Source organism: Sarcophilus harrisii, chromosome 4, assembly GCF_902635505.1.
Source record: "Sarcophilus harrisii chromosome 4, mSarHar1.11, whole genome shotgun sequence".
NCBI lineage: Eukaryota > Metazoa > Chordata > Mammalia > Dasyuromorphia > Dasyuridae > Sarcophilus > Sarcophilus harrisii.
Window position 1 is genome coordinate 61,390,292 of NC_045429.1, and position 13,942 is coordinate 61,404,233.

The 13,942-nt window shown below is 33.3% G+C and overlaps 1 protein-coding gene across 1 annotated transcript in view; it reads left to right on the forward strand.

Moving 5' to 3' along the window:
* Positions 1-13,942, forward strand: part of KLHL20 (kelch like family member 20) — a 61,438-nt gene that overhangs the window by 1,114 nt on the left and 46,382 nt on the right. Inside the window, exon 2 of the mRNA XM_003767447.4 lies at positions 993-1,057. Coding sequence (XP_003767495.1) covers positions 1,035-1,057 — 23 coding nt within the window. The 5' untranslated portion in view covers positions 993-1,034. The remainder of the gene's footprint in view (positions 1-992; positions 1,058-13,942) is intronic.

Consider the following 13,942-nt stretch of genomic DNA (forward strand, 5'->3'; position numbering starts at 1 on the left):
GTCCGGTGTTATAGATGTTAGCTACTATCAAGTCTTTTTGGATGCACAGATAGCACGGATTTTAGTTGAGAGAAAGACAGCTGAGCATAATGGATAGAGAACAGGCGTCATAAATCTGGGCTCAGATAACACCTCAGATTTTGATTAAGTCACTTAACCCTGAATTCAGGGTTCTGGGCAACTCTTTAAGTCGAAAAGTTAAGGGAGAGCACTAGCCTGGATTGGTAGAGGAGGTTCTTCACTATACTATGTAACCCAAAAAATTCGCAGATCCGGGCCCCATCCTTATTCTTTTTGGAATAACATGTTGTATAACCCCATAGAATATTATGTTTCCCAAGGCCAGAGACAAATTAATTCATTTTTGGTTTTGTATCCTTATCAACTAGCATGTAGTGCTAGTTCTTAATAAATGCTTTTTCATATATTCATTGTTGAAAGCTGATATATAAGAAAAAGTTTTTAAAATGTCATGTTTTGCTTGTCCATCAGACAGGGATTTGGATTTCAAGAGCAGAAAGAAGTGTGTGTGTGTGTGTGTGTGCGGGTGTGTGTTAAGTGTAAGAGAAAGAGAAGAGAAAAATATTTAAAGTCAAATTTTTCTTTGGATTCTATTCACAATAATGAATATTAAGAGCCTTCAAATAAGCAGGACCTTTTCTGTATAACCTCTCCTTGTAAGACTTAAGTTCCAGGCAGTGCCACATCCTCTATAGATGCTTAGAAAAATTAAGTGATAGGGATGTTAAAGATCACCTTATTTCCATTTAAGATAATGAAATAATATTGTCCATGTTTCCCAGGATTCTAGTTGGTATTAAAATCAGTTATTTCTAGCCTACAGAAATTTGAGTATTAAATTTTTGAATGATAGAATACTGCCATTTTTAAAATTCATATTCCACAAACGTAGAAAAAGAATGAATTTATTCTTTAGAATTGATGTAAGTATAAATAAGACAACTTTAGTGCTTTTTTTGTTTTTTTTTTAGATTCAGCTTTAAAATTTGGAGAGAAGATTCTCTTCATGGTGCATGGACGGAAAGCCAATGCGCAGGTAGGCATTTAAGAAGACATATTTTGATGGTTAAATTCCAGCAACTGATGATCTAAGATTTTCTAGATGATTTAGACAATCAAAATATTCTTAAACAGGATTAATTTATGCAAAAAATGAATTTGCTTTTTCGAAGATGAACTAATAAGATTATTATAAATTAATACTAGAAAGTCAGATGTTTGTAGAATAAAGTCATAATAATATATTTTTTGGTCCATATCTGTGATGTTGTCTGCATAGGAAACTCTTGATGTGGAAACTACTACCATTACAGATTACCAAATTGTTTTTAACTTATGGTCTGAGAATATTGTTTGATAGTAGTAACACATAGCTATTTTTAATTCTTATATAGTCCTGAACTGTATTTTGAATGTAACATTTAACTACTTATTTTAATTTTGCATAGCAATTATTTCTTTTTGTATACAAGTTGTGTTGGAACATTTTTATGGTATATAATCAATAAACATATTACATTGTTGTATAGGGTTAGAAAAGACTTAAATTCCCAAAAGAAAGGGTGATTTTTTTTTGTTGTTTCCTAGGTGATGACTATCATTCATTCTTTGTTATGGAATGTACTTCTAGCCTGATTCTGGTTTTGTTAGTTCCTAATTTTTTTGGAATGTTATGATGCTAATAAGTTAAACAAGTTATTAAGAAGATCTGCAATACAGCTCAAAGTATTCTAGGTCTAAGAAAAATATTATAACTTGAAAAATAAAATATTCTGAAGAAAAAAATTGAAAGCTTGAAACCTTTTAGAATCTAGTACAATTTTCTCCCTTTACCGAATTATCTCCTCAAATGATATTGGAATCCTTATTGAAACTAAGTCAACAGTAGTAAATGATCATAGTAATGTAGTGTTTACTCAACCCCCAAATCCCAGCTTTTGGGACAAGAGCTCTGACAAAAAACTGATGAGAAAACTGGAAAACAGTATGACAGAAAATGTGCCTTTGTACCAATATCTTACATCAAGATCAAAATGGGTATGCGATTTAAACATACAGGATGATATCATAAGCAATTTTTACAGGCAGTATCTCTGACAAAAGCTTTGTTTCTCAAATATATAGAGAGCTGAGTCAGTTTTGTAAAAATACAGGTCATTCTCCAATTATTGAATGGTCAAAGGATATGAATAGGTAGTTTTTAGGTGAAAAAATCTGTAATATTCTCTCCAAAATATAATGTTCTCTGTTGAGGTTTTCTTGGGGTCTCTGGAGGCAACCTTTATTTCAGTTCAGTAATCATCACAAATGCAGCCAGGGATTAAAGACCAAATTCTTTATTGTCTCCTTCAAAGTCTTGTCTCCTTTCCTGGGGCCCAGTTAACTTTATTTGAGGCCTATCTCTCTCCTTGGTTCCGAGAGCTTGAGCTCCTGCCTCCTTTTCTGGCTTCTGAATCTCCCCGAATTCCAAGGGTTTGTGCTTCAGCTTCCAGCCACAACAAAAGTGAAAGATGGAATGAATCTGTCTTAACCTCCAAGAGCTTCTAGTGCACTTGTCCTTTCTGGCCCTGAGAGCTTCTAGCTTATATGCCCTACACTGAGTATACACCAATCATTATATTACTAGGAAATCATTATTTGTTGTAGGATTAAATCAGTGCTAAACTAGATTTAATCATTATCTCCTCAATTCCGCTTAATACCTTGTTTCAAGTTCTGGTGCATAACAGAAATCAAAGCTATATATAGTTATGGGAAAATGCTCTAAATCACTATTAATTAGAGAAATGCAAATTAAAACAGCTCTGAGGTATCACCTCACATCTATCAAATTGGCTAAAAATGTTGGCAAGAATGTGGGAAAATTGAGACACTAATGCACTGTTGGTAGAGTTATGAACTGATTCTGGAGAGCAATTTGGAACTATGCCCAAAGGGCTGTAAAATTATGCATATCTGCAATGCCACTTCTAGGTCTGTATTCCAAAAAAGATTGAATAAAGCGGGTAAGGGGAGAGAAAAGACCTATTTGAACAAAAAATATTTATAGCAGCTCTTTTTTAATGGCAAAAAAAAATTGGAAATTGAAAGGATGCCCATCAATTGGGGAATGCCTGGACAAGTTGTGATATATGATTATAATAGATTATTACTATAATGGCTGGGCTAGCTTTCTGGAGGGCCTTGGGACAAGCTTTGGTCTCACCAGAATAATCGCCACGAGAATAGTCAGGAATAAAGTCCAAAGTCTTTATTGTCTCCTTCATTCTCCCAGTCTGAACTAGTCCGTGATTTATCACCCAGGAGAAGTAGTAGCATCACGTTTACTAATACATACTCCTAACAGGCAATCTGGTGATATTTTCCCAAATTTTGACTCCCAACAACAGAATCCAGGAATATTCTGGACTGCAGCTATTACAGCTGACCACCCTCTACATATTACTGTTATAAGAAATGACATGCAGGCTCATTTGACAAAAAACAGGAAAGACTTATATAAACTGATGGAAAGAGAGGTGAGCAGAACAGGAGAACATTATACACAGTTACAGCAATAATGTATGATAACCAATTGTGAATGACTAAGCTGTTCTCAGCAATACAAAGAAACAAAACAATTCCAAGGGACTTGTGATAGGAAATGCTATCTACCTCCTGAGAAAGAACTGTTGGAATCAATCTAGAGCAAAGCATACTATGCACTTTCTGTATTTTTTCCCCCTTTGGATCTGTCTTCTTTTATTATTATAAGTATGGCTAATATGGGTAAAAAGAAAAAAACTGAATCAATACACTGGTTATTTTTCATAGAGAAGAAACCTAAATAAAACATCTTAATTTCTAAATTATCTTCTTTCTTCATATTTTATATAACTATGTTGTTGATCTTTGTTAACTTCAAATCATAAATCATATAATTCTTTCAAGCCATTTTAAGAGAAGAAACATTTTGTAGTTTGGTTATGATTTATGCCTAGTTCCAGGAAAGAGAACCAGAAAGCACAAGTTGTTTTCATTTGTAGTATTAATTTATTGGGTAATCCAAGATTGCTTCACCTCTGCCTCAGTTTATCCCCACTAGTTAGGCTCACTAGGGTGTTAGAATTTAATGAATCCTTTTGAAATATATTGATGAAAAGATGCTATAGATGTGACAAACGCCGTTACCTTATTTTTATCTTGTCCTATAATAGAAATGATGTTTGTGACATCAGAGTACATGGAGAAATAAACAACACAATTATAAAATGCTTCATCACGTCAGCTTTTAACTTTGCTTCATCACTTCAGCTTTTAACTTGATTGCTACTCATCCTTTGCTGCCAGAAATTCTCTCTTATGTAACTCATAAAATAAAGGTTTATTTCACATAGAAGGAGATATGAATTGTCAAGTTCCTTAATCATTTCTGAATGAAATATGTCCTCATTAACCTCTCATTCCAACTTCCTCATTAATTTTTTTGCTATATTGAATATCAAAGTCATAGGCCAATTAGCCACAATAATGAAGGTATTTTAGGGTAAGTAACAATTATTAGCTCTTTCCTTGTTACTACTACTTAGCCAGAGACACTCTTGTATGCTGCTCTCCATTTTGACCATTAATTTGTAGCTTAATGTTATATATAAAAGATAGTGGTCTTTCTCTATACTTAGAATTAGGTTCCTGGTTAACTAAATTATAAACAAAGTTTTTACTGCTCCAATTGAAATTTCAACAGAAGGATATTGTGGGAAAAGTATAAGGTTGGAGTTATATTCCTGAATTCAAACATTAGTTTTATTACTTACTGTTTGTGTGATCTTACACAAGTCTATTTCTTGAGGCCTCAATTTCTTCATCTATAAAATGAGGGAGTTACATTATATAAGGTCTCCTCCAAGTCTAAAAACAATTCTTGATCCTTTGATGGATTGATTGAACATTAGATTATCCTCTGTTCTGTAATCCTTTGTCCTTTTTTTTTAATCTTGCCTTGTCAAACTCTACCCTTAAATTATTCCCACCACCTACTTCCTTCCTACTCACATGCTGCTGGGTCAGAACTGGAAAAAATTATAAAGCTGCTGACTGGATTCACTACAAATTTATGCTGACTAATCTCAACTGAACCTTCACCGCAGTAATACAGTTCTACTATTCCTTAACTGATTCTCTATCCCATTAATTCCAATAGCTGTTCTATACCTTTTCTTCTCTCTTCAAACTTCCCTTGCCACCCATTCTCCCTACTTTCTTGCCTATTCACCCCCCCCAAAAAAAAAAATAGAAGCCATTTGCCAAGATAAGGTTATTAGCTGAGAGAGCTCCCTTTTTCCCTTCCTCCTTATGCCATCTCTCTGACATCCCATTCTGTTGTTTCCTCCTCCTAATCTGATGATTTGGTAGGCTTTCTGCTTACCAGGTTTGATCCCATATTCTCTTCTCCAGCCATCATCCACATTCTTTTTAATCTTTGATCTCTCCCAATCTATTGGTTGCTTCCCTTTTTATAAACATATCCAAGTCTTCCCCTTAACTATCTTTATTCTTACTTCTGACTTCATCATTTAGTTTAAACTGCTATCTCTAAAGTTACTAACAATCTTCTCACTGTTCAATCGAATGGCCTTTTTACAATCCTCATCCTTTTTGACCTCTCTGCTGCATTTGACACTGTTGACAAGACTCTCTGTCCTTGCTTTTTGTGGAACTTAATTCTCTTGATTCCCTCCTGTTTATCTGCTTGTTCCTTCTCATTCACATACCTTATTTGTCACATGCCTAAATGGAGTGTCCCCCAAGACACTATCCTCAGTCTTCTTCTTTTTCTTCTCTGTCGGCTCTCTCTTAATATTATTAACTCCTCCAGGTTCAGTGATCGCTTCCATACAGATGACTCTCAAATCTGTATGTCCAGCTGTAGTCTCTCTCCTTAATTCTGTCAGCTTCCCATTGGATATTTAAGACTAAAGGTACCATTGTTCTACTGGTTACTAAGTTCACAGTCTTAGAGCCATCCTCTACTGACTCTTAATCACGCCTAATCCACATGTCCAATCAGTTGCTCATCTCCACAGCACTATATATATATATATATATATATATATTTATTTATTTATGAAGCCTTATATATTCATTGATAATTTTGTTATTTTGAAGTTTGAGAAACATGGGAAAATTAGCCTTTTATGAATTCCCTGTGCAGAATCAACTGTAAGTAAAAGAAACCAAATTAATTGTATAGAATTTAATTTTCACCCAGTTTGATTTTTTAAAATCTGTTTTAGTGACTGAACTCAAAGTAAGGACTTAATGCCTAGCTTTGAGTTTGATAACTGTGATATAGTGAAAGGGTAGAGTGCTATATTTGGAATAAAAGGACTTGGCTTCAAATCCTATGTGACTAGGAGCAAAATCTTTTAAACTCTCTAAGCCTCAGTTTCCTCTCTTGTAAAATAAGGTATTGTTAAGTCTCTTCCAGTTCTGAATCTATTTTCTTGCATTCTACAATGCCTAACTATAATTCATTTCACACACAGCAATTTTGAATATAAATTATAGTTCTGATTCTATATACAGTTTCTCTTAATTTGCTTTGCAAGATTTTCAAGTCCATTTTCCCTTTGTTACTTAATTTACAATTCTCTGTGTTTCAGTAAATGTTTGTCTGCATTTGATCCTTTATGGTTGCATTTTGAATCATTATTTTCCTTTTGCTTCTGTGTCCCCTTTAGTTTTAAAATCTGTCAATTTTTTAAAGCCAGCAACTAAAAGCCTATAGCTCTACAATGTTTTAGGAAACTAAAATTGAGTACCAGGAGAACTGTGCTTTCCTGCTGTAGGTTATTTGATATAAAGGAGGGGACTTTTTAAATTTAATGTACTCACTTTAAGCCACTGTTTTTCCTTTAAAGCCAAACATAAAAATAACCCTAAATTCTTTACATTGCTAGTATGGTGAGTCAGTACTTAAGGCTAATTTAAGTATATAATTTCAGCATGCTGGGGTTTTTTTCTCGGAAACAGAAAAAAAAAAAATGTTGCCATCTTTATAGTGCAAAAATTGTGCAGAGTATATTTGACCTACTAATGGGATTATATATTAGTGCTGCTATTATTCTAGGTTCTACTAGTTCAGAAATATTTCTAATGATGGTAGTGACCTTTCCGTGTCTATAAAGTACTTCATTTTTCATTAGTTAGTCTTCACTTTCATGAAAGTAGTGTTCCTAGAAAATGACAAAAAATTAAAAATTGCAAATATTGATATAATGAAGCTATGGGAAATAGAGGATTATATTTCTGCAGCCATCAAAAGATACAGTTATCCCTTATACATTGTGACTTTCCTCATCACAGTTTCAGTATATTATAGCTTGACATAAGAAATTAAATGGGAATTTAATTTTTCAATTAAAGTTTTTCTGAAGGCCAGCAGACTACACAGAAATGATTTAGAAACTCAGAAATACATAACATATATGTATAGTATTTTTACTTAATATTGACTTACATACAGTCTATGACCAAATCCTTAACCCAAATTTTAAAATAAGGTACTGTAAATACCTCATAAAAGAAAAAGAAAAAATTTAGATTTTTTTCTGTGGTATGAAGGGAAGGTCAAAAAAATGTACATAGATGGAACAGAAGGTTTTGCAAGGGGGTCAGTGCTGAAAAATTACCCATGCATATATCTTGTAAATAAAAAACTATAATAAAAAATTAAAAAATAAAACAAATATGGCAAAAAATGTACACAGATTTTAAGGGCACCATACCCCTAATCTCAGTGATGTAGAAGGAAGAATTTTATAATCTTTTGCTAGAGGTTGCTGAAAATATACTTTTCTGTACATAGTTCTTTATAACAAATATTAATACTGATAATATGCAATTTTCCTAAAACAGTAACTATGATTTAGCTCATAAAATGCAGGAGGGAGGAGTAGCAATGTCAGAAAAACCCCAAGGTTAAAAAAGGGAAAGGGGAAATCTGCCATCTCCAATCTCCTTACCAGCTCTTTTATGAGTCTGAGGCCCCTCCAAACTCAAAATTCTCCCAGGGATCACTTGACTTGGCCTGGCCCAGTAGCTTGGCCAACCAGGGGAGGCAGATATTTTTTTCCATTTTTTCAGTTCCCTTATCCTCACTTGAGAGATTACTGTAGCACTTTCTGGAGTGGATTCACAAACACTTTTGTGAAAAATTTTTTCCTTTTTACAAGTATCAGGCCTCTCTTTTTTTTTTTTTAACTACTGCACATAGTTGGGAATGTACATGGTTGCCATCTCAAAATTGAAAATGAGATTATTAATGAAATCAATATTTTAAGTCTCCAAAGTTGTGTACAAATGTTGTACATTATAATACTGTTGTCAAACCCTTGACATTTGTATGGTTAATACTTTTGAGTTGCCTAGTTTGCCAAAGATTAATTACACATATGTTTCAGAAAGTACAAAAAAAAAATATAAAGGAATCAAGAATCAGAGCAAGGAAAATAGCTCCCTGCTACTGCACATGAGTTACAAAGATGCAAGCACACGGGATTTTAATAAAATCACAAAATGTTAGAGCTAGAATATACCTTAGAGATTATCTAGTCCAGTCCCCTCATTTTCAGGATGAGGAAACAGGGATCCAGGAAGATAAATAATTTGCCCTAAGTCACAAACTACTTGGAGTGAAGACTAATGTACATGTCTCTTGCATCCCAAGTTCATTGTTAATTTTATAATACTATCCTGTTTAGCCAAGTCTAAAATCTACTCCAGATAATGAGATGTTGTTGGAAAGTTGGATTATTTTAAATGATTAAAAAGTGTTTTTCATTAATTATCACATTTACAATTTTACTTACACTATTGGTCTGTATTTTATAATGAATTAGTAAACTTCAGTTTATCACAAAATCTGAAACTTTGGGATCAGAAATTTAACACACACTAAGTATCTATGTTTGAGGCATTGAGTTATGAGTTTGTATTTTATTATAGTAAAAGTTTCCCAAAACAGATGTTTTCCTTAAATTTCACAAACCAAATGTTTTCTTGTATTTTACAAAAACTCTGCTTTTATTTTGCTGGTAAATTTTTACTTTAATTCCTTTTTAACTAATTTAAATTAATTTGCCAATTTTTACCAATTTCAGATAGAAAATGTACTCTACCCAATCGATACTTCCTTATTAGGAAGGACTTCTTCCTTCCTAGGACTTCCTAGGACTTCCTTAACACTGTAGAATATAAAACTGAACCAGGAAAATGATAGAATCTAAATTTTTAGGGAGATTATTGTGATTGCAAAGTGCAGGATGGACTGAAGACAGAATTGATTGAAGAAGGCTGACAAAAGAATCTCAGAATTGGAAGAGAAATCAGAGGCTCATCTGATTCATCCAAATCTGAAGTAGACAATACATTACATCATTTCTGACAAGTGATCATGTAGGGGTGCTTGAAGACCTTCAACCAGTACCTCTTCAAATAGTCCTTTTCCCTTTTGGATGATACAGTAGTTAGGAAGTTTTATCTAATATTGTATAAATATGCTTTTTTTTTTTTGCAATGTCTATTCATTGGTCCTTATCCTATCCCCTCTGGGACCAATTAATAATAATAATAGTAAAAAATATTGGTGTTTTTATAGGTTTAAGGTTTGTAAATCATTTAATCAGTATCTCATTTTATCCTCACTTTATATCTCACCCTGGAAGTTAGATGCTGTTATTAACTCCATTTTATATAAAGTTATGGATGAAGAAATTGAAACAGATTAAGTGACTTTACCAGGGTCACAATGAGTAAGTAGCTGAGGTCAGATTTGAACTCAGGTCTTTCTGACCATAGGCCCAGCTATCACACCATTTAACTGCCAGTAATAATACTAGTTCATATTTACATAGTGCTTTAGTATCTATAAAGTGCTTTTCTCATAAAAGTGCTAAATGAGAAAGACAGAACAGGTATTATTATCTCCATTTGACCATCAGGGTTTTGTTTTGTTTTTTCTAAACATATTTCCACATTTAATGTGCTGTACAAGAAAAATCAGATCAAAAGAGGGAAAAAGAGAAAGAAAAAAAAAAGCAAACATACAGCAACAAAAAATGTGAAAAAAGTATATGTATCTGTGTATCGGTAAATAGATAGAGAGAGAGATAGATATGGGGACATTCAGTCCCCATGGGCCTCTCTGGATACAGATGGCTCTCTTCATGAAAAGTCTATTAGAATTGCCCTGAATCACTTCATTGTTGAAAAGAGTCAAGTCCATCACAATTGATCATCACATAATCTTGTTCTTGTTGTATACAATGTTCTTCTGGTTCTACTCACTTCACATAGCCTGTAAGTCTCTGTAGGCTTCTCTGAAATCATTCTGCTGATCATTTCTTATAGAACATTAATATTCTATGACATTCATATATCATAACTTATTAAACCATTCCCCAGCTGATGAGCATGCAGTTTCCAGTTCCCTGCCACTATAAAAAGGGCTGTTACAAATATTTTTGCACATGTGGGTCCTTTTCCCTGTTTTATGATCTCTTTGGGGTATAGGCCCAGGAGAGAAACTGCTGGATCAAAGAGTAGCCCTTTGGGCATAGTTCCAAATTGCTATCCAGAATGGTTAGATCAGTTCACAACTTTACCAACAATGTGTAAATATCCTAGTTTCCCCACATTTCCCTCCAATATTTTACCATTACCTTTTCCTGTCATCTTAGTCAGTCTAAGAGTTGTGAAGTGATATAGAAAGACTGGATGTAAAATTTTCTCAGTTTTCTGCTTCCCTTCTAATCTTGGCTGCAATGGTTTTGTTTGTACAAAACCTTTTTAACTTAGTATAATCAAAATTACCCATTTTGCATTTTGTAATGTATTCTAGTTCTTTGGCCATAAATTCCTTCCTTCTGCACATTTCTGACAGATAGACTATCCCTTGTTCTCCTAATTTGCTTATAATATCACCCTGACCATCAGTTTTCATGGAGAAACTGATTCCCAGAAAAGTTGAATAAATTGTTTATGATAATAAGGCCAATAGCAGTTTATTGACAAGTCCAGCATTCTCCATGCTGCGTTAAAAAGCAAACAAATGATAATAATCATCCTAGTATTTATATAGTACTTCAGGGTTTACAAGGTAATTTTCATTAACTCATTTGATTGTTAGACTTGCCTATTAAGCAAAACAAGTGTGATTCCCTTTCCACATGTTAAGGTTTCACATACTTGAACATAGATATTATATTCTCTGTAAGTTTTCTCTTCTATATTCTCAGTTCCTTCAAATAATCCAGATATTGCATAAATGCAAAAGTTGTCACTGTCATGGTTGCCTTTTTCTCAATGTTTTCCAACATAACTGATTCCTAAAATGTAACTCTCAAAACTGAACATAATACTCTAGTTATTTCTCACCAGGGCATAATATAGCAAAATTTTCATCTCATTCCCAAAAGCTATTCTTCTCAAGATAGCCTAAGATTATTTTTGCTCTTTTTGACTGCTATGCCATACTATTGAGTTTTATTATTAATGTCATTGGAGTTCCTCAAATCTTACAAAATAGTTTATCTTTAACATGTTATTTTTCTCTTGGATAAGCTGTTTCCTTAGTTCTGTTAACTTGACACTCTGCACTAATTCATAAAAGTCTTTCCTAGCTTCCTCTAAAACTGTGTCATCATTTCTTATAGTCCAGTGACATTCTATTACATTCATACACGACAATTTGTTTAGATATTCCCTAATAAATGAGTACACCTTGGTTTCTGGTTGTGATTGAGAAACTGATTGGCATTTTCTAGAACAAATGTGAATGAATACATTCATTCATTGAAATATGCTATATTTGATAGTAAGAAAACATTTTGAGACTGCACATAGCAGTATTTGTGGAGCTATCAAGGAATATCATGATTACAGATGTCAGACACCAGCATGGCAGAATCAACTTTAGAGAACAATTGAAGACTTTAGAGAATTACTTTAATATGTGCAGTTGAAAATTTTGACACATCCTTGCTCAATTAAAGGTAACAACAACAACCAAAAAACATGTAAAACAGAATCCAGAAAATAAAAGTATATCAGAAATTCTAGATTTTCTTAATCACCAAGGAGAACAGTACTTTTTCTGCAACTTTTAGTCTTAGAAAAATTGCTTAGAGGACTGAGAGGTGCTCTGTTTCACTGTAACAAGCAAACAAAAAAAAAAAATGTATAATGATCACAAGATCTTTAAGGCAGCCAAGGGGGAAAAAACAATCTAAGAAACACTTTTGGAGTTAATAATAAAAGTTGATAACAAGTACATATCATTGAAGTTGTTAAATGTAATTAGAAATAGTTTACCCCTGGACAAAACCTATAAAAACAATTAAGTGCCAAAAGTAAAATCAAAAGTTCCTCCATGTACTTCATGAATTCAGCCTATAACACATTGACAGGAAATATCATGTCATAATTTCAAGCATCTGCTCTTTGCTAAGTAAAGTAAGTAAACTGTACTAAACATCAAGGATGCAAACAAAGGCAAGCGGAAGTAAATTTTTCTATTAGATTGGCTGTGGAAAATGAGAGAACTATGTGGGATGATAACCTGAGGAGGGATGTGGGAATTAAATGAACCACTCTAACTCCATCTAGTGACTAAGTTCTGGATCTAACTCGGCTCCCTTTCTATTCAATTATGGGTCTAGGCCAATTTCTGTCTTGGGAATAAACTATTCCTTTATGTGAACTGGGAGAAATCTTTATTGCATTATTTGAACCTAGCCCTATGTGTAGTTAGAAAGCTAGACCACTTCTACATGTTGGTTAAAGATCCTTAACTAAGCATCTACCTAGGTATGCTAACCAGAATCAGTCAGATCCAAAGATTTTTTCACACTTAACCATCTCAAGCAACTTATATGTCTTATCTAAAAACTGGCTGCATATTGGTCAATCAATGGCTGATTGAATACAGACACTTGGGAAGAGTGGGACACCTCATTTTCTGATTTCAGGGAATTTCATCTGCTCACTCTTCCCCTCCCAATTTAAGAAGTTCATAATCTTTCTTCCAATTAGAAATTAGGTTACTTACTCTTGTATCCTGGTTTTCTTTTAATAGATAAGAATCTGTTGTTATCTTTTGTTCCCCCACACCACCCCATCTTCAGGGTCAAGTGCTAAACTGATGTCCTGGTTCCAATTTATATGCAGTAGCTTAATAAATTATACCCAGAAATGTAATGGCTAAAAAATAACAAAAGTGTTAAAGGATAATTTTGCTCACCCACATAAAATAAGCAAATGATTTTTTAATCACATTGCTATCAGGGCTGCAGTTACGCTTCCTTTACAACTTAAAAGTAAAGAAAAACAATTTCAACACATTCCAAGTTAAATTTTAATTTACATCTAATTTACAAATGTAAAAGATTTAGTGCCATTTCTGGGTATTAGCAAATATTATTCTTGCCAGGTCACTAGAATGCTATGTAGTAAACTCCACTGTTTAGCTTTAAATATAAAAGTATATGTGTTCAAAATGATTAAAAAAGATCCAGTGTGGACATTTGTAACATTAAAATCACTTTAAGGTAGAAATTACACCTCCACTATGTGCCCTAGTTTTTTATTGATCTATTTAAATTGACCAATAATATATCTGTTGCTGTACATAATTCTGCTGGACTTGGAGCCAAGATACCCCTGGGTTCAAATATTGGTTCAAATTCTTAATTATCTTGTAACCATGACAGGTTAGTCAACCTCTCTAAGAATCAGTTTTTTTATTTATAAAATAAAGATAATACATTAGTGATGGTGGATATAAGATCATTTGAGCCTTATGATATCCTTTTGAAACAGGTGAAATAAAAAAAAATCCCCATTTTGCAGATCATGAAATTGAGTCTCAAAGAGCTTACAT